The sequence below is a fragment of the Dreissena polymorpha genome, chromosome 3 (genome assembly GCF_020536995.1).
Source record: "Dreissena polymorpha isolate Duluth1 chromosome 3, UMN_Dpol_1.0, whole genome shotgun sequence".
Classification (NCBI taxonomy): Eukaryota; Metazoa; Mollusca; class Bivalvia; order Myida; family Dreissenidae; genus Dreissena; species Dreissena polymorpha.
This window is the reverse complement of record NC_068357.1, coordinates 33,636,622-33,658,763: the sequence shown is the minus strand read 5'-3', so window position 1 is coordinate 33,658,763 and position 22,142 is coordinate 33,636,622. Positions and strand designations below refer to the sequence as shown.

General features: G+C 34.4%; 1 protein-coding gene across 5 annotated transcripts in view; it reads left to right on the top strand.

The window, feature by feature from the left end:
• LOC127873620 (apical junction molecule-like) overlaps window positions 1–22,142 on the top strand; it is a 176,048-nt gene that overhangs the window by 145,999 nt on the left and 7,907 nt on the right. For 2 of the 5 annotated variants that reach the window (XM_052417497.1, XM_052417496.1), the window contains exons 7-13: window positions 1,311–1,334; window positions 4,151–4,409; window positions 6,022–6,112; window positions 10,517–10,642; window positions 13,033–13,232; window positions 14,782–14,820; window positions 18,689–18,787. In XM_052417497.1, the coding sequence (XP_052273457.1) occupies window positions 1,311–1,334; window positions 4,151–4,409; window positions 6,022–6,112; window positions 10,517–10,642; window positions 13,033–13,232; window positions 14,782–14,820; window positions 18,689–18,787 (838 nt within the window). The remainder of the gene's footprint in view (window positions 1–1,310; window positions 1,335–4,150; window positions 4,410–6,021; window positions 6,113–10,516; window positions 10,643–13,032; window positions 13,233–14,781; window positions 14,821–18,688; window positions 18,788–22,142) is intronic. The other 3 variants (XM_052417501.1, XM_052417499.1, XM_052417500.1) reach the window with 3 other exon arrangements.

The following is a 22,142-nucleotide window of genomic DNA, read 5'->3' as shown; positions in this document are numbered from 1 at the left end:
GAGAATACACTTCATAAGCAGAAAATAATGTTTATCAGAATGATATTTTATCATGTTAAATTTTTCTGGAGTGTTTACTTTTTAAAAGTGTCTATTTCAAGATGATGATATATCTCACATTTACGTAGATAAGTAGAAAAGTGCATTTTGTTATCAATCCCTGTTTATAAATTTGCGGATATTTTCATGACCTTTTGTCAGAAAACATTCTGATTTATCCCACATGCATTAATTTCAATAGCTTATGTAAATGGGTAGATTGATTCAATTTGGGGACTGTGTGTTTCGAGTGTTAATTTAGAAATATCAATTTTATTCTTGCTTTGAATCACAATTGTGAAATAATGTTTCAACTTAAATTCCCTCATATGTGAAATTGGTTTATGTCACATTATAAATGTCCAATTAATGTGTGACCGTGCATTTGTATCGAATCCAATTTTCGATTGGCTCTTTAATTTGCTTTCTTAACTCTTTACCCCGTAGATACATATTTTGACGCATTTGTAGTCCCTGAGAAAGTAACATTTAATTAAATACCTGTCTTCCCAAATTCAAGTTTTAAAGGCTTCATTTCGAATCCTTAGTTTAACTGATGAGCAGCAAACAGCATAAAACCTGTACAGACTGTGAGTTACTTGCAGGCTGTTCTGGTTTCATGCTGGTTGCAAAAGCCATTTTCACTTTGCTTCTCATTGGGGAAAGGGTTAAAGAGGTAAACACAGTTAAATAAAACACTTATAAACATCAAAAACTTGAGTTTTTTTTTTAATGTATATAAATACCTAAAACAATCAGTTATCTTTTTAACCCTTTGCATGCTGGAAAATTTGTCATCTGCTAAAATGTCTTCTGCAGAATTTCTAAAATTAGCATTTTCTTCGATTTTTTTCAAAGAATACTATCAGAATATCAAACAGTTTGGATCCTGATGAAACGCCACGTTCTGTGGCGTCTCATCTGGATCCAAACTGTTTGCAAAGTCCTTCAAAATTCGGTTCCAGCACTTAAAGAGTTAAATGCTTGTACATTCCTTAAACAAAATTGCAGTAGTTCAAAGCTAGAGAAATGATTTAGACAATAATTTTGTTTCATTTCTGCATTACTACTAATTATGCTTACTCAATAATAATAATATTTTGTTGTTTTGTTGATTGTTATGGGTCTATGCAGTAGGGAATGAGATGAAAGCTCTAAATATTGCAATGAAAACAATATATTAAATCATGAAAATAAACACATTATTTATGTGTCAATATTTTATAATGATATATTATGAATAATTTTAAAGAATTATAACATTTGTATAGCATACAGTATTTGATGATTAATACGTATGTATAATGTTTGCAATGCTTAAGTTACTTTTACCTGTTTGATTACTGACCAGTTGTAATTGCAAGTTGCAACGAATAACAGTTTACAAGTGCCTTACAATTTAATTTCACTGTTTTAACATTATGTGCTTAAATATGGCTCCAAAAACAAAACATAAACAAATCACAATCCAAGGTATACGGTTTATCTTAAGGCGACAAAAAATAAGTCAGCTTAGTTTGACTTTTTTGTTCAAACAAATTAAGTCACCAAACATTAATTGCTGTAAGAATATTAAATGCTTGCTTGAATTGTTAAATATGAGCAGCTTTCTGGGCTTATTCTTGTGTGTAAAGTGTGGTACCAGAATAGCCTGTGCAGTGTGGTACCAGAATAGCCTGTGCAGTGTGGTACCAGAATAGCCTGTGCAGTCTTCACAGGCTAAAATGGGAAGACACTTTACGCGCATGTATTAAGCAGGACTCAGGTCCCAGAATGAGGCTAGACAAATTCTTCTTCTGTTTTGTCCTTGCTATTTTTTGTACTCTTTTATAACTTGATTTGATCCATTACACTTATAACACTTTATTAATGCCGAGCCTGATATATTACAAAACGGCATTAACCTGTTTGTCTGTTTATAATACCTCTACGTCCCCATTTTGAAAGATTTCATGAAATATAATCGCTGCAAAGCTGCATTTTTATGCTCCCCAAATTTTTTTGGGGGGAGCATATAGTCGCCGCTTCGTCTGTCCGTGCGTGTGTCCGTCCGTCTGTGCAAAATTTTTGTCCGGGCTATTTCTCAGCAATTAATGACCGGATTTCAATGAGACCTAATGGGAAGCTTCACTACCAAGAGGAGATATGCATATTATCAGTCGGTTATGGTCGGATGATTTTTCACAGAGTTATTGCCCTTTGACATTTTCTATAAACTGTACATATAGTGCAATTATTGTCGGGGCTATTTCTCCCTAACAACTGACTGGAATTCAATGAAGCTTTATGGGAAGCTTAACTACCTTGAGGAGATGCGCATGATATTTGTGGGTTCTGGTTAGATGATTTATTTAGAGAGTTATGGCCCTTTTAAATTTTTAAGTTGCTAAACCATCCATCTTATTATTTTGTCCAAAGTTATGCCCCTCATTAGACGTTTCCTTTTATCTGAATATATAGTGCAATATTGTGACAAAAAAATCTTTTGGGAGAATCGCCCGTCTCAGACGGTTTCTTGTTATTAAATGAATATATGATGTTTGAGGTTTGACTTGTTGATAATTACGTCATGAGCATTTGCGCTTAATATTCGTAAAAAATAAGTTTGTTTGCTTTTTTGTTGCCTTTTGTGTCTAAATTATATTAATTTAGATCTTGGTATCAAACTGTGATTTGTTATGCCCCCGGTAGGGTGGCATATAGCAGTTGAACTGTCCGTCAGTCTGTGTGTCCTTCCGAAAACTTTAACATTGTCAATAACTTTTGCAATATTGAAGATAGCAACTTGATATTTGGCATGCATGTGTATCTCATGGAGCTGCACATTTTGAGTGGTGAATGGTCAAGGTCATCCTTCAAGGTCAACGGTCACATATATGGCTTCAAAGCCCGCGCAGTAGGGGGCATTGTGTTTCTGACAAACACATCTTTTGTTTTAATTAGATTTTATTTTACCAATTACATTATCATGGAACTTGAGTTACATGACCAACCTCCAAACATTGACTGTAACAACTCCCTTCGACGTGATTTAAAAAAAAAATATATATATATATATATATATATATTATAACAAGCAGTGTTATATCAGGCATATATCAATGCAGTAGCATAATAAATATAAATATTGTTGTTCATTTGTACAGTGTGACTGTATGATATATAAAACAATAATTATGCCCCCAGATCGAATGATCAGGAGGTATATTGTTTTTGGCCTCTCTGTCTGTCTGTCATTGTATGTGTGTGTCTGTCCCAAAACTTGAACCTTAAACTGCTCATAAAATGAAAACTCATGGGTCTATGTTCTTTAAACTTCACATGTGCATGCATGTCATTGAGATCTACAATCAAACATGGTTTGAGGTCACAAGGTCAAAGGTCAAGGTCCCTGTGACCTTTACATTCAAAATATAACCTTGTTTCTAAAATATCTGCTGTGCTGCTTCAAAGCGCAGTAGGGGGCATTGTGTTTCACAAACACAGCTCTTGTTTTTAGTATGAAATGCTGATGTCTGTTAAATTCCAAATGGGCCTATCAGTGTTTGTTCCTTTTAGAAGGCTGATGGGCCCTTAATTGGCTTTCAATGGATTTTTTTACACGGCCACTGACACATTTTTAGAGAGGGGTATATCTGTTGGTTGCTTTATCAGTTGGCCTGCTATAGAGCACCATTATTAACTTGTTAGCACAAATGCAAATAATGGAAACAATCCAAGTGTGTAATCGTGCTAAAGGAGTTCACAAGTCCAAGGTTGATATTGTTGATTTCTTTAGTAATGTAACCTCAAGCATGGCCAACAAAGTGATGCTAAAGGTATAAGTCATGTTTAACAAAAGCTTTAGTTAATTTTGACTGCGTTCTGGTAAAATTTGACTTAATGCATATGCATATAGTGTTATCCCAGATTAGCCTGTGCAGTTTGCAGTGATGACACTTTTTGCTATCATAACATATCAGAAGTATCTTCTAATCGAAAATTCAGTTAAGGAAGGAAGGTAATCTAGGAGACACTTTACGCACAAGCATGAAGACAATAATTCTCAGAACGAGGCACATTTTGTCTATGACTATTAATAATCAAATAATGTTCTTCATGCTATGCATAGACGGAAAGATGAAAGGAACGGCAATGAGCGGCTTGCAGCTCCATCCGGGAATCAAGAGGATGACGAGGAAGTGCTGAATAGGTCTCCGGAAAACGAGAACGGTACGGATTGGGACAGACAACGATGCGAGGAGGAAGAACGGAGGCGAAGAGAGGAGGAGGAAAGGAGGAGGAGGGAGGAAGAGGAGAGAAGGAGGCGCGAGAATGAGCAAGCACGAATAGAGAAAGAGGCTGATCAGATGAAAACTAACGATGATGAGGTGAGAATGTCTTAAATCATTATTATAGTAGGGACATTAATTTTGTTGGATTTCTTAGATTAACCGATCCAGGAATTAAACACAAACACATCTAAAAATGACCCACCATAATTCCTTTTTTTCTCCAAAATAAACAATAACAAATGTTCATGTCAACGAAAGTTATTTGTTGAAAATATACTAAATGTGATGCGGACAAATGTGTACAGTCTGTGTTTTTAGTTTGCTTTGGCAATTGAAGTGCTCAGATGAGCTATTGGTATTGATAGCCTGTGCTGAGGGATCCTTTTGCAGTCAACAAGTTGATTTGTTTTTATATTAATTTTAGTTTTCTGCTGTTTTTAACAGTATTTCAGTCATTTCAGTCATTTCACAGCTGTTCACATGTTCACATCTGCAGACTGCACAGGCTTATCTGGGACGACATTTTACGCACATGCATTAAACCCCTTTTTCACAGAGTGCAGAACATATTAATATTAAATGTGAAAGCATACAATACTGTTATACATTCTGTAAGTGAAAAATATTGTATTATGTTAGCCTTGTTTTGGGAAAACTGGGCTTAATGCTGATGGACAGTGAAACTAAAAAACATATCAAGATTTTGAAAGCTGTATTAGATGTAAATTCGTAAAGCTATTTTTATGCTCCCAAGGGAGGGCATATACTGATCGAACCGTCCGTCTGTCCTTCCGTCACACTTTGTGTTTAGGTTTCGAATGCTCATCACTTCTATGTCGCTTCAGAAAGCAATTTGATATTTGGCATGCATGTGTATCTCATGGAGCTGCACATTTTGAGCGGAGAAATGTCAAGGTCATCCTTCAAGGTCAAAGGTCAAATATATGGCTTCAAAGCAGCGCAGAAAGGGGCATTGTGTTTCTAACAAACACATTTCTTGTTTATATAATGCAATTGTTTTGACAACCTTTAATATTTGAGATTACACATTTTGAAAATGTGCATGATATGATTATGACAGTTTCCAGTCACAGAAAAATAATCTAAAAAACGGCCTGATTATTTTTTTTAACTATTCAGGATGTTGTAAATGAAATATTGATCTTTAATTGATGGTGTCAATACTGCCTTGAATTCGCCTTGTTTAACCTCTGTTGTTGCAATATTGACAGTCATTGATTTATTTCTTTTCACTTATAATGGCTCATTGATCTCTGTCATTCATTGCAAAGAAGATACCATTTGATTAATTAACTTTTTTTTAATATTGTTTTTTTTCTATATGTGCTAGAAAACTATTAAGAAAACACTTAGGGAATAAAAAAGAAGGCTTACACTAATAAAAAGAAAAATAGAAGAGCCTCAAATGGAAGATAAGAATTTAAGTTGTTTAGAACACTGGTGTAGAAAGTAAAGCAGAATTTCGACTGACCTGAAATAAAGAATGAAAAAGCCTTCTTTCATGCTGTTAAAATAAAAGTTCATGTACAGCTTAATATGTCGCTGAATTTATCAACTAATACTTTTATAAATAATATATAGATTATATTTTAAAGCATATAACAATTCTTGTCTCCATGTCTTATATGTTTGAACTAATAATATATGTACCAAAATGGGTTTATCATAACTCTTATTTTGTTAACAGGAAATGGCCAGATTTCCATCCCCTCCGCCCATGCGCCTTTCTTCTCCTGAACGAGACACAGCTTCCGCGAAAGCGCGGCGTAAAAAGCAAAGTATGTAGTAGTCCAGGGAAGGTAACTATGGTACACTAATTATGCACTGAGGTCAGAGTGGTGTCCCTTATTTCTCAGATTTTAGTGAACACTTATTATTTTGTATCTTATTTAACACAAAACAGATTTGAAATTGCAGAGTGAACACTAATTAAACTTACTCTCTTTTGTGCATTTTCTGTGTTTTGTACTTAAAAGAGTGTGGTTAATTTAGATGTTGAATACAACTTTTTTCGTGCTACAGAAATGTTTATAATTATTTATAATGTTCATATACTTTAATGACACATGATGTTATAAAAAATATATTATATGTTGCATTAAATTGGCAAAGAATGCAGTTTGAATATTAAAAGCCACTTAACATTTGTATTATAAGAAAGAGATGGTACTGTACATTTGTACTACATGATGTCAAAATGTATTCTTAATGTATTATTTCAGGAAGCACTGATATTCAGTCACATGCCTTAATATTTTATTATGGCCTTTTGAAATAAAGCTGTCAATAGGTATCAAATTTTCAAAGTATTAAATATTTATTGTTCCATTTCCCATGCACGTCAGGCTTGTCTTGTAGACAGAAATGTTATCCCTGTATTCCGTGGACTTATCTTATGTCATTTTTGTTTGCACAAGGACTCAGAGGTATCAATGTTTAGTATATTTATGTTTATTTTTCAAATTTGCCTGCAGATTTCTCTGTAGATGATACTTATCTGTAATCTTATTGTATCAAGATATTTTAGTTTGGCTGTATTTTCATTTGAAAATTTTTATTTTTGATATTAGCAATTTTGTATATATGTTCTGGTTTCTGCCATCAGTGTTTATTTTCTTGTCTATTTTTAAGTTTCTAGTAACTTGTCCTATGTAATCAAGAAACATAAACTCCATCTCCGTAAACACCATTATATTCCCATTTTAACAGATTTTGTATTTTATGTGTTCTTAAGATTGGAAGGTTATTTGTGTCGTATTGTAACAGTAAGGTAAAGTATTTGCATTGTGTGATTTAACCCTTTCCCACTTAGAAGCTAAATAAAAATGGCTATGTGCAAACAGCATTAAACCAGAACAGCCTGCGAGTAACTTGCAGTCTGTTCAGGTTTTATGCTGTTTGCTGATCATTAGTATCTAAGGGTTGGAAATGAAGCCTTTAAAACTTGGATCTAGTAAGAAAGGCCTTTAATTCAATGTAACTTTCTAAGGGACTACAAATGCTTCAAAATATGTATTTAAGTGTTAAAGATTTAAATACGTATCTATAAAGTGGTAACGGGTTAATACAGTCCTGCATGGGAATTTGACAGAAAAAAATCTTTTATTATTAAGGCTTGATACTGAATAAACTTATAACCTAATTCATAACCTACAGCTAAAAGACCATTTATGCCTAGCGTCCTGAAAAAAGGACATTGCAAACAGCGTAGACCCAGATGAGACGCCGCATAATGCGGCGTCTCATCTGGGTCTGCGCTGTTTGCTTAAATCAAATTTGTTTGCTGAATGGAAATCACTACGAGTAAAATATTTAATTATTTATGATAAATGATTTGACCAGTTGAACAAATTAAGGGTGAGTAGATTATCAGTTAATCCATGCAATCAGAAACCCCAGTTTATCTTTTTAAAATATTATGTGGGAATTTAATGCTATCCTTTTGAATTTCATAACCTAAGTAAACAAATCATAAGTTATGAAATTAACTTTGAGTCTAGACTGAAATTCAGTAAAATAGTTTTACGTAAAAATTCTACAGTTTACGTTGATTTCACACAATGTTAAAATGCAAGCTGTAATGTTCTTTCAACGATAACAAAATAGTGCATGATAGCGTTTTTAACTCATCGGTACATACTTATGTACTCATTTTTTAACTTTTTGAATAAGGTTTATGCCCCCTGTCACATTCATTTGACTTTGGTGATGGGACTTTAGACATTGTTTGAATTGGAAATTGTTGCTGACATTGCATGCTATGATTGCTGTGGTGCAACACTGCATGGGCATAGGGCATGGTTACCTTGGTAACAAACATTTTTTTTTCAGAGATTATAATCATTATTACTTTGGCACCTCAGTATTTTTAACTGGCCATTTGGCTTCTTTACCACATGTTATTGTGGCCCTCAATGCTGTATGGTGGCATTGAGATTTATTTTATTGAATTATGTAGAGGTTTTTAATCCATTTATGCCTAGCGTCCTGAAAAAAGGACATTGCAAACAGCGTAGACCCAGATGAGACGCCGCATAATGCGGCGTCTCATCTGGGTCTGCGCTGTTTGCTTAAATGAATTTCGTCATGAAATATTCTAAATATAGAAATAAATATACTTGACACCCCTAATTTTGGAAATAAATTGATCCAATTTAGAAGGATGGGAGAGTCCACTAGGCATATATGGGTTAATTTTGTTGATGGTATAGGTTTGCTCAAAACATTTGCAATCATTACAAAATCTACAGGATTCATTTTCCAAACTGCAATTCAGGTAAAAGTCTTGCAAGGGAAGGAATGTATTTTATCCATAACATATTGTACATTATGCAATTACCCGGTTTGACCTGAAATTTTACGTGTAAGCTTGAAGAAATAGTATAATACATTTTGTCTTACATTGATGAACTTTTAAGACTGATTGCCCAGTATTGATATTGAACAGTTTTGAGCAGTATAAATAAATGTTTTATTGGCAGATGAAGTAGGCAAGGGGGATAGCAATGAGCAGTATAAATAAATGTTTTATTGGCAGATGAAGTAGGCAAGGGGGATAGCAATGAGCAGTATAAATAAATGTTTTATTGGCAGATGAAGTAGGCAAGGGGGATAGCAATGAGCAGTATAAATAAATGTTTTATTGGCAGATGAAGTAGGCAAGGGGGATAGCAAAGATGGCCTTTGATGTACAAGCATGTGACAACGAATTTATTGCTTTGATTAATACGGGTAGATTGTTTTGGGTCACTCCTATATAACACTAAAACTAATGATAATTTTTGCTAATTAAAAAATTACAAATCCCAAACACTTCGCAAAGAAACATATGCATCAAGGGTTTATTTCAAACAGTGTGAAAATAAGACACCCATCATTTTTTTACATTACAGCACTTATTACATTGAAATAGTAGATCGAATTATCTTTGAATATTTTTTCTGGTTTATGAATTCGGTTCATCCACCTGGTGAATGTGAAGGAATAGACTTTTGTATTCTTTCATAAGTATGAATGGTGTAGAGGAACTGAATAAAACCCCAGCTCATTATTGCTTTCAACATAAATTACAAGAAAATGCAAAAGTTAAGATTTTATTACATGAAGAAAGTCCGAAATGAAAAAAAAAACTTGTGTTTTTTATCGTATGTTGCAGCTTCTTTTGAGCAACTTAGACTTAACCGTTTGCAAATTATTGCTGGGAAATTTGTCGTCTGCTAAAATGTTGTCTGCTAAATTTCTAAAATTAGCATTTTCTTTGATTTTTTTTCCAAGAATACTATCAGAATAGCAAACAGTTTGGATCCTGATGAGACGCCATGTTCTGTGGCGTCTCATCAGGATCCAAACTGTTTGCAAAGGCCTTCAAAATCCGGTTCCAGCGCTCAAAGGGTTAATAAAGCAGTGTTTATTTACAGAGTTCATGCATAGTGTGATAATTCTACAAGGATGGCACATTTTGTGTGTGTGCAGAATAAATATTATGAGGATCTTAATGCATTTTTGATTTTGCAGATTCATCTTCAATGATGCACTCAACACAAAATGGAGGAGTTTCTATTGAAATGGAATGCCATTTGTACTTTTAAAACAAACACTCAACTGGTTTTCCTCTTTGGAAAGTCCTACATAAGGTTTACTCTTTCAGTGCTGGAACCGAATTTTGAAGGCCTTTGCAAACCGTTTAGATCAAGTTGAGACACCACAGAACGTGGCGTCTAATCAGGATCCAAACTGTTTGCTATTCTGATAGTATTCTTTGAAAAAATCGAAGAAAATGCTAATTTTAGAAATTCAGCAGACGACATTTTAGCAGACGACAATTTTCCCAGCATGCAAAGGGTTAAGGATTGTCTTATGAGACACTAGACTGGTGTTCCCGGGTTTGAAATCTTGCGCTGATTCTTGACTGGTTTTCTTTTGTAGAGAAAAATTCAACTGGTTATCCTCGTTGGACAATCCTACATTAGCTTTTGGATCAGCTTATAAGATACTAGACTGGTTGACGAGTTTTGACAATCTTGCACTAATTCTTGACTGTTTTTTCTTTTGTAGTGTTTTAACACAACTGACTGGTTTTCCTGTTTGGAGGATCCAAGTTTTGGGATTAGCTAAATAGACACAAGACTGATTTCTCAGTTTTGACAATGTATCACTGATTCTTGACTGGTTCTCTATTGTAGAGGATGAGCTTCTGAAGGAGTTGGAGGAGGCGCGAGAGGCTCGTCGTACGGCGGAGAGACAGCGGGAGGAACTGGTGAGACAGGCCAGACAGATGCAGGCCAAGACCCAGAACAGACGTAGTCATGGTATGCCAGCACAGATCAAAGTTCAACTAATTTTTATGCCCCCCTTCGAAGAATAGGGGGTATATTGTTTTGCTCATGTCGGTTCGTCCGTCGGTCTGTCGGTCCGTCCGTCCACCAGATGGTTTCCGGATTATAACTCAAGAACGCTTATGCCTAGGATCATGAAACTTCATAGGTACATTGATCATTACTGGAAGATGACCCCTATTGATTTTCAGGTCACTAGGTCAAAGGTCAAGGTCACAGTGACTCGAAATATTAAAATGGTTTCCGGATGATAACTCAAGAATGCTTAGGCCTAGGATCATGAAACTTCATAGGTATAACGATCATGACTGGCAGATGACCCCTATAGATTTTCAGGTCACTAGGTCAAAGGTCAAGGTCACAGTGACTCGAAACAGTAAAATGGTTTACGGATGATAACTCACTAATGCTTACGCCTAGGATCATGAAACTTCAAAGGAACATTGATAATGACTGGCAGATGACCCCTATTGATTTTCAGGTAACTAGGTCGAAGGTCAAGATCACAGTGACTCGAAACAGTAAAATGGTTTCCGGATGATAACTCAAGAATGCTTATGCCTAGGATCATGAAACTTCATAGGTACATTGATCATGACTGGCAGATGACCCCTATTGATTTTCAGGTCACTAGGTCAAAGGTCAAGGTCACAGTGACTCAAAATAGTACAATGGTTTCCAGATGATAACTCAAGATTGCTTAGGCCTAGGATCATGAAACTTCATAGGTATATTGATCATGACTGGCAGATGACCCCTTTTGATTTTCAGGTCACTAGGTCAAAGGTCAAGGTCACAGTGACTCGAAACAGTAAAATGTTTTCAGGATGAAAACTCATGAATGCTTACGCCTAGGATCATGAAACTTCATAGGAACATTTATCATGACTGGCAGATGACCCCTATTGATTTTATAGGTCACTAGGTCAAAGGTCAAGGTCACAGTGATTCGAAACAGTTAAATGGTTTCAGGATGATAACTCAAGAATGCTTATGCCTAGGATCATGAAACTTCATAGGTACATTGATAATGACTGGCAGATGACCCCTATTGATTTTCAGGTCACTAGGTCAAAGGTCAAGGTCACAGTGACTCGAAATATAAAATGGTTTCCGGATGATAACTCAAGAATGCTTACGCCTAGGATCATGAAACTTCATAGGTACATTGATCATGACTGGCAGATGACCCCTATTAATTTTCAGGTAACTAGGTCAAAGGTCAAGGTCACAGTGACTCGAAACAGTAAAATGGTTTTCTGATGATAACTCAAGGATTATTAGGCCTAGGATCATGAAACTTCATAGCTACATTGATCATGACTGGCAGATGACCCGTATTGATTTTCAGGTCACTAGGTCAAAGGTCAAGGTCACAGTGACAAAAAACGTATTCACACAATGGCTGCCACTACAACTGACAGCCCATATGGGGGGCATGCATGTTTTACAAACAGCCCTTGTTGAATGATTTTCTTGTATTTGAGGCTTGCTTGGAGAATATTGGGTTTAATTATGCTAAATTTTATTAAATATGAAACGAAGTTATAACGCCAGAAAAACATGTGATGCCTTATGTGAACTGTAACAATTATAGTCGTGTTCTGAGAAAACGGGGCATAATGCATGTGTGTAAAGTGTCGTCTCAGATTAGCGTGTGCAGTCCGCACAGACTAATCAGGGACGACCCTTTCCGCTTTTATGACATTTTTTGTTTGAATGAAGTCTCTTCTTAGCAAAAATCCAATTAAGGCGGAAAGTGTCGTCCCTGATTAGTCTGTGCGGACTGCACAGGTTAATCTGGGACGACACTTTACGCACATACATTATGCCCATTTTTCTCAGAACACGACAATTAAATCAGCTTTGCTCTTAAAAAAAGGAGCCCAATGCATGTATGTAACGTATTGTCCAGAGGAGCTTGTCAGGGCTACACATTCTTAACAGGGAATACTAGGTCTTAGGTCAACATTGCAAGTCAATGACAAATATCAAAACTAGAGTTGAGCAAATTATTTATTTATTTTTTAAATCGGGATAGTTACAATGCACACTTTAACCATGTCTTTAGGTCAAAGGTCAATTTAACAATTGAAGGTCAAAGGCAAAACAAGGGAAATCAAATGAGACAATGATCAATCTTGACCTGATTATTTTTGTTATTCACAGCATATCTCTGTGACAATTGCACTCATGTTTATATGTTCAATTGTTATAAAATAAATGAGCATTCAATTGCTTTTTTACAAGCCTAATTTTTATCAGCAATGGACGGAATTCTGGACAGGAATTCAAAATTTATTGAGTTCTAAATAAATGTTTTCCCTCAGCAAAAATCTGACCATTTGTATTGATTATTTTAGCACGGGACTTGTGGAAAAAGCGCTACTTTGATGAGAAAAAGAAGACCCTCCCCTTAGAAGAACAGTCAAACAGATTACGACACGAACTAGACATTATACACAAACGTTTACTAGCCACGTTAGAAGGTCCCAAAGAGAAAGCAACCAAATTAAACGATTTAAAATCTCCGGGCAAGGTTGGTTCCCCTGGTAGACCACTGGTGAGTCCGACTTTTCAAACGTCTCGTTCTCGTTCCATTTCTCCTGCCAACAAAGGCACTGCTCTTTCCCCCTTTGAGGCTGAGGATGATTTAGAAAATGGCATAAATATGGGTCCAAGCGGGGATGCTTCTTATCAAAGGGCTGTGTCGCCTCTCAGGGTTTTATTATCACCTCAACATATGGGTCAACAAAACTTGGTGTCTATTTCTATTTCTCCCTCTCCTAGAAAGATGCATGCACAACACAAGAATTTACCAGCAAATTTACCGACAAATCAAGAAAATATTAATCCACCTAATAATGTTTTAATGAAACCGGAAATTTTGTCAAAAGATCAAGATTATGGTTATTCCTCAAATAATTTTGCACCAAAACGAGAAAAGTCGCCCCAAAGGGGAAGAATATCCAGCTTTCAGTCTCCTATTGCTCAGAGTTATCCCAGCAAAGATGTTATTGGTCAGTCAAAATCGCCCAGGAGATTTACGAAGAAACCTGCTAAAATGTCAAATCGAGAAATAGAGGAGTTTAGCCAGACCTATCAGAAAGCCAAATACAATAAGCAGCAGTATCCAGTAGGGTTGATAGGAAAGGGAAAAAAAGATCCACATTTCGAGAACGATCAGTTTGATTCGGATTACGACTCTAGCCAGTCTAGTGCACTAAGTATTCTGATTCCAAATAACATGAGAGGTTTTAACCCTAGAAAGAATGTCCAGTTTGATAAAAGTGTCTAACAATACTTTAGATGTAGTACCACTATGAATAGTGTCGCGTTCTGAGAAAACTGGGCTTAATTCATGTGCGTAAAGTGTCGTCCCAGATTAGCCTGTGCAGTCCGCACAGGCTAATCAGGGATGACACTTTCCGCTTTTATGGTATTTTTAGTTTCAAGGAAGTCCCTCCTTACCGAAAATCAAGTTTAGGCGGAAAGTGTCGTCCCAGTTTTATCAGAACAAGACACAATTGATTGGTTCATGTTTAATAGTAACAAATAACATCAAAGTAAATACATGTTCAAAGAATTTTCAGTTATATAAAACTGTACTTATGATTCAGTAACCCTAGGTGATAGTATGCTGTGAATTGATTGGTTTTATGTCTAAACATAGGGAAAAATAACATTGACCCATGATAATATGTTTTTAAGTTTCAAACAAATGTATTTCATTGAGAAATTAGACTTATTGATAGTAGTTGATTTATGCTAACTAATATATTGAGTTTAACATTTCAAATTGTAAAAATCCTCATGCCTTTTCTGTTACTTAGATTAAATTAAAACTGTTGTGTGTAAAAATTTACTAAAAAAAATATGATTTTAATGACTGTATCAAGTGATTCCCAACAAAGTAAAAACTTTACTGATATTAAATTTAAGTCTCTGGTTATTGTTTAAAACTCTTCGTTTTCATTTATTTATTGTGTTTATTTCATGTTTAGTCAGTCTTTTTGATAGACATTTTAAAAGCTTGCATTTACTTTGTTGCATTTTTCAGTCTTTTCAATTTTTAAGCCCTTATCGTTTGTTTTCTGTGTTGCATTTTTCAGTCTTTCTATGATAGACAATTGCAGGCATATAGGAAAATGGTACAAATAAATGTTCATTGAAGACTTCATTGGCTAGGGTCGCATGGTCTCATACGAATTGGATTCTTTTAACCCATTTATGCCAAGCGACTAGAAAAAGGCATTAGCAAACAATTTTAAGTATACATTACATCGTAATACAAGTTAACTCTTTCAGTGCGGGAACCGAATTTTGAAGGCCTTTGCAAACAGTTTGGATCCAAACTGTTTGCTATTCTGATAGTATTCTTTGAAAAAAAATCGAAGAAAATGCTAATTTTAGAAATTCAACAGAAGACATTTTAGCAGACGACAAATTTCCCAGCACGCAAAGGGTTAACAAATTATGTACTAATAATTTGTCTTGAAAAGAAAATGCAACATAACAAACAGATCGGACTGACCAAACAAAAGGATCTGATTTGAATGAGACCAGTGTGTAGATAACTCAAATAATGGATCATGATGTAGCTAGGTCTTGCTTTACATATTATTGACTTGCTTTGCCAAAAGAAGGCCCATATGTGGGAGCCTATTGTTGCTTGTTTTTTTGTTGGTCATAATTAATGGGATGTATTTGGTCAACTAGCAATTTCTTGATGGCTCTTTGTGATGGAAATTGGATCAGGTTAATTTATTTGTTTTTTTGTTTGTAGCAATATAAACTAATGGGATGCTAATTTGTTTTGTTTTTATGGGATATAAATTACCTAAATTGCTATTAATTATTTGTGTTTGTGTTTTGATTTTATATTAATATTATAGTAGTGTTTGTAATAGTTTATGAATTTGCATATTTGGTAGAAATTCAGACCAGTGACAATCATCTATATCTTGAATTGTGTGGTTTTTAATAGCATGAAATAAATTTAATTAATTTTAAAACAAAGGATATTGGGTAAATTGAACTTCATTAAGGCTAGATATTGGCATAACAGATGATTCAGGTGAAATTATGGCCGAACGTCAAACTTGTAACAGCATCATACTTCTTAATAAATAAATAGCAGGAAGTAAAATTTCTAATTTGGTAGCAGTCTTTAGATATTTCTCAAACACACAAAGTACTGCTTAAAGGTCCAGGAAACATACTCGAGAGTGTTTCTGTTTCTGTGTGTTCCTGAGGCTTTCAATGCAATCGAGCTCAAATAAATAGGTTTAAACTAATAACTGAGGAACTAGGTGTTTAAAAGTAAATAGAAAACCAAACATTCATCACTATTTGGAATTCAAATGTGAAAACAAAATCTGCTGATGGAAGTTCATTCTTGATATTTTGATATTAAATTATGATTTGTCTGTTTTTATTATTTTTTATTGTTTTGATAAATAATCGGTACACTTCACTAATAGAATAAATATATTTTACTTCAAAAATGGATAAAGCATTTGAATGTGTAAATAAGGAAAAAAATTAAAATAAACTGCATTTTATAATGGATAGAATGCTAGGTGCTTGCTTGTGAAATAGTGTAACCTATTACACAACAGAGGTTGTAAGATCACTAAGAAATGCATCATACAAGTACATGCTTTAATGATTAATGATTTGTACCTTTTTTGTTTAATAGCAGAATGCAGTCTTTAAATTCAGCTCTATTTTTGTCCCCTACCGGTTTCACCAAAAGGGACTTATGGTTTGCACTCCGTCTGTCAGTCTGTCTGTCAGTCCGTCCGTCACACTTTTCTGGATCCTGCGATAACTTAAAAAGTTATTTTTTTTTTTTTTTTGAAACTTGCAACATGGATAGATGGCAATATGGACATTATGCACCTCATTTCATTTTGTTCCTACGTCAAAAAATGTGGTTGCAATGGCAACCCAAAAAAAAAATCTGAAAATGGTGGAATTTTTGACAATGATGGAGCCGGTAAGGGACCATATTGCGTGACAATAGCCTTGTTAAAAATATTTTCTGTTATTCAAACATTTTAGAAATTACCTGAGAAAATATTTAATGCACAGACCTGAAATCATGTAGTTATTTAAATGAAACAGAAAAATATGTCCACCAACTTTGTCTGCTTTTATCCCAGTGTTGCATGATGCCTTGATATTATAATAATTGGAATGTCTTCATATGTGTTTAAAGTGATATGTGTGTGAAAAAAAATCCTTAACTGTATATAAGGTGTTTAAAATGTCAATGTAAAGAGATGTTAATTGTAAATTTCTATCTTTTACAAAGTATTTATTAGTATCTTTTGCACATTGTTAATATTTTATTGCATTTATTATAACACAAAATTGTAAAATGTTTAAATAATTTTGTGAACATTTAATGTATATTTTGCATTTTTATGTGCATAACAGAGCACTTAATATGAGAAGTTGTAAAGTGTTGCACATTGTAATTTAATAATTAACGCTTTATAAATTCCAAAAGGTAATACACTTGTATCTCCTTAAATCAAAATGTAGAACTTTTTCTTGTGCATTTCAAAGTTACCCCAATTCTATTCTAAACATTTCTATTAGGCATATGTTCCTTCCAATAAATTATTGTATTGATGCGTTTATTTTTGTATTATTGACGGTTACCAGATTATTTTGTCAGAAGGTCACCAACAATATCCAGTGTGCATTTACAAACAGCTCTTATGTGCTCACCCATTATTTAAATCTGAAGATGTTTGTACATATGAGTCGCGTTCTGAGAAAACTGGGCATAATGCATGTGCGTAAAGTGTCATCCCAGATAAGCCTGTGCAGTCCACACAGGCTTATCACGGACGACTAAGAAGAGACATTATGTAAACAAACAAATTTGAATGTCATAAAAGCAGAAAGCGGCGCCCATGATTAGCCTGTGCGAACTGCACAGGCTTATCTGGGATGACACTTTACGCACATGCATTATGCCCAGTTTTCTCAGAACACGGCTCATATGACCAGCATTAATGCACAAAATAGCCCCTTACATCCTTTCTTTGCCTATACAACAAACAAACACACCTCTGTATTTTGGTACTAGCCACTGGGACTCACATTCCGGCTGAACATTAATGACATACATGTATGGGGCCAGCATGGCGCAATCTGGTACTGAACATTAATGACATACATGTATGGGGCCAGCATGGCTGATTATTAATGACATACATGTATGGGGCCAGCATGGCGCAATCTGGTACCCAGCTGCACTGTCTGAAATAAACTCATAAATCTTTTATTTGATTATAAGTAGACAGCAAAGCTCTTCACCAGACTGCGCTATGACACAGGCTGGTTCGAGACAATGCTGGACGCAGATGGCATAAGACCCATTTTTTCATAATGCCACTTATATTATTCATTATTAATTAAGTATAGCTCATCAAATTTAAGCTGACACTGACCTTTAAGATCTAAAAGAATCAAATAATTAAAGAAAAATATATATAAAATAAAAATACTAAAATATATTAATATTTCTTTTTGTTAATGAATCAAGTAAAAAATAGAGAACACTATACTTGTAACAATGGTTGTTGTAGCGTCATTGAAGTCATGAAACACAAGCATAAACAATCACCAGTATCAATACAGGAAACAAACATGTCATGCATGTAAAAAATTGAAAGTGTCAGGTTAACATGGCGAGCTATCCTTTTGATAAACTATATGGATATTTTTTTGGGTACTTAAATATGCTACCAATATACTTGTTCACTCCGAGTGGTTTCCGGTTAATAGTAAAACCTGTAAATGGTAAAAAAAACATGCAATAAATTGTTATTTTTGTTCAAATAAACAAAAAATGTGCATAATCAAGTTGAATCATCAAATACTGAAATATGCCTTTATTTTTATTGTAAATAAACTGTTCTTTTTGCAGTGATAATGATAAAAATAAGTAGGTCGCCAAAATGCAAGGAATTTTACGTGTCCTTTGTATTCACTCTTCAGAATAACTTCAAAGTGCAGGCTACTCGATTGCAACATGAAATTGAGGATGTAAGACGTAGAGTGGATCATGCAAAAATGAAATTAACAAGTGAAATGAAGGTATGAGCTGTGTTGTGTCACACTGCACAGATGTATTTTAACTATGGAAACGGTTATGTTCGAAAATTGCGTACATTTTTTGGATGTTATTATAACAATGTATGTTCTGTTCGGCATGTTTTACAATATGTTGCTTTTTCTTCCCACTCAGTTTTGGTTGTTGTTTCTCTGTATATGCTTGGCAAATTATTACATATGATGTCATTGTTGATGTTGTTTTACTGTCATCATGCAGGTCACCCAAAGTGTTTTCATTGTGCTTAATTACGTGGTTTTGTTTTTATTTGTCATATCAATCTAAAAATTGTGTCTCGTTGCTTTTTGCAGATTCGAATAATTTCAAATTTATGTTTTGATTGTGTTTAAGATTTGTTGAGATCTAGACCCTGATGTGTAAAGTAACATTTAGAGAAGATTTGGGACATACTCACTCTGAGAAAAAAGGGTTTTAACCCTTTCAGTGCGGGAACCGAATTTTGAAGGTCTTTGCAAACAGTTTGGATCCAGATGAGACGCCACAGAACGTGGCGTCTCATCTGGATCCAAACTGTTTGCTATTCTGATAGTATTCTTTGAAAAAAATCGAAGAAAATGCTAAGTTTAGAAATTGAGCAGACGACATTTTAGCAGACGACAAATTTCCCAGCATGCAAAGTGTTAATGCATGTGCATACAGTGCTATGCCACATTGGCCTGTGAAGGCCACACAGGCTAATTAGGGGCAGCACTTTAGGCTTTAATAATTTAAGTCTCTTCTGAATGAAAATTTATTCAAGACAAAAAGTGTCATCCTTGATTAGCCTGTGCTGACTGCACAGGCTAATCTTGGTCACAGCACTGTATGCACATGCATAAAGCCCCTGTTTTACCAGAGGGCCTCTCATTTCTTATTGATAACTCTTTAAATTTGTTTATCATGGTAACAATTGTATGAAAAAATAATTTGAGCAAAAGCAAAATAGATATTTATACTTAAAATTAGGGCAAAAATGTGGTGAAAAAAAAATAATTTTAAGATGCATATTGAAAATTAAGTATCAATACAATAAAATGAAGGACACAAATAATGAATAAAATATTTACAGTACTGTTCTTGGCTCTTCTAACAAGAAAGGTGTCTACACAAAATCTGGGGATTTCGTGCAGTATTTCTTTTTCAATAACAGTATAATTATGAAGTTTGCAATTATTATCAAACAGTCTTGTAACTTAATTGTATATCTCAGTATTTTCGTACTCTGTCTTTTCTCCATATTTTAAATTTCATCTTTTATAACTTCACACTATTTACAGTATTGAGCCACTGTTATTAAATAATATTAAAAAAAACATTTATAATATTAAGACTACGAAATTTCTTAAAATATTTAAATGATGCTATAAATGTCAGTGTTGATGAAATGTGTTTAATATTTGAACTTATTTCAATAAATTAAAGCACACAATCAAACTAACAAAAAATACAAATAAACATTAAAATGAGCAATCACAACCTTTGCATCATATCCTTCAAGCCTCATATTGTTAAGTTCTATTCAACATAATTTCCTAATTTGTATTTGTAGTGTTAAGCTTTACTTGTTTATGACCGTTTGCATGTCCTGCAATTTCCAATGTTAAGAACTGATAGTGTGTGTACACATGTTACTGTAATTGTTATGTTGCATACTGGTGTGGCGTTTAATAATACGACAACAACATCACAGAATTGTAAGCAACTTAAGTTATGTTAAACTAAGATGTAATGTGAAACAAGTTGTGTTTTTTTTCCACAAAATAATAAACTGCATATTTACATGGTGATATATTGTAATGATGTGTTATTCGACTAAATGTAATACCATTACTGTTTATAATGCAAATTTGCAAATCTTACTTATTGCGTAATTAAGAGATTAAATTCAAAACTCTGTCTATATGACTTTTTTTAAGTTATCCATTAAATGCAACTGGCATGACAATAATAAACTGCATGCTTAATCTTAAATGTCTTTTTATGCCCCGCAGGAGGGCATAATAGTGATCGGTCCGTCCGTCCATCCGTCTGTCTTTCTGTCACACTTTGCATTTAGGTTTCGAAAAATGCTCATAACTTCTATGTCCTATGAGATATAACCTTCATATTTGGTATGCATGTGTATATGGACAAGGCCTTTCCATTCGCAAATATTTTTTTACCCTTGTGACCTTGACCTTAGGGTCCCCATTTAGGTTTCAAAATCTGCATATAGGTTTCGAAAAGTGCTCATATCTTCTATGTCTCTTGAGATATAACCTTCATATTTGGTATGCATGTGTATATGGACAAGGCCTTTCCATACGCACAACAATTTTGACCCCTGTGACCTTGACCTTGAACTTCTGGTCCGCATTTAGGTTTCGAAATCTGCATTTAGGTTTCAAAAAATGCTCATAACTTCTATGTCCCTTGAGATGTAACCTTCATATTTGGTATGCATTTGTATATGGACAAGGCCTTTCCATACGCACAAAAATTTTGACCCCTTTGACCTTGACCTTGAACTTAGGGTCTGCATTTAGGTTTTGAAATCTGCATTTAGGTTTCGAAAAATGCTCATAACTTCTATGTCCCTTGAGATATAACCATCATATTTGGTATGCATGTGTATATGGACAAGGCCTTTCCATATGCACACAAATTTTGTGACTTTGACCTTGAACTTTGGGTCCGCATTTAGGTTTCGAAATCTGCATTTAGGTTTCAAAAAATGCTCATAACTTCTATGTCCCTCGACATATAACCTTTATATTTGGCATGCACGTCTATATGGACAAGGCCTTTCCATACGAACAAAAATGTTGACCCCTGTGACCTTGACCTTTAACTAAATGTTCGCGTTTAGGTTACCAAATCTGCGTTGAGGTTTCGAAAAATGCTCATATCTTCTATCAAAGTGTTTATAGGGGGCATATGTACATCCTATGGTGACAGCTCTTGTAATAATCATGTAATCGTAACATGTGGTTAAAGGTTTTATGTGAACAGACATTATTTAACAGCATTAACTGCATGGTGTCTATTTTAACACTAGTAATTTGACTGTTTTTGGTAGACCAAGCCTTACCTCTCCAAGTATTATGCTAAAAAAGTGTAAGTAGTTTTTTGCCTTGCCTGCAGATGGTTTGAAAAACATATAGTAACAATTTTGCATTTCATCTAATAGAGTTTCAGTTACTTGCAGTTTGGTTTTCATTTAAAATTGTTTTTAATAACATTTTAATGAATAAATAAATGCACGAATGAATAACAAAAGATGTGTGATGCAAAGCTTTTGTGTGATGATATAAAAATCTCTTATCATAAGAAAATGAATTTATGCCAAATCCTTTGTAA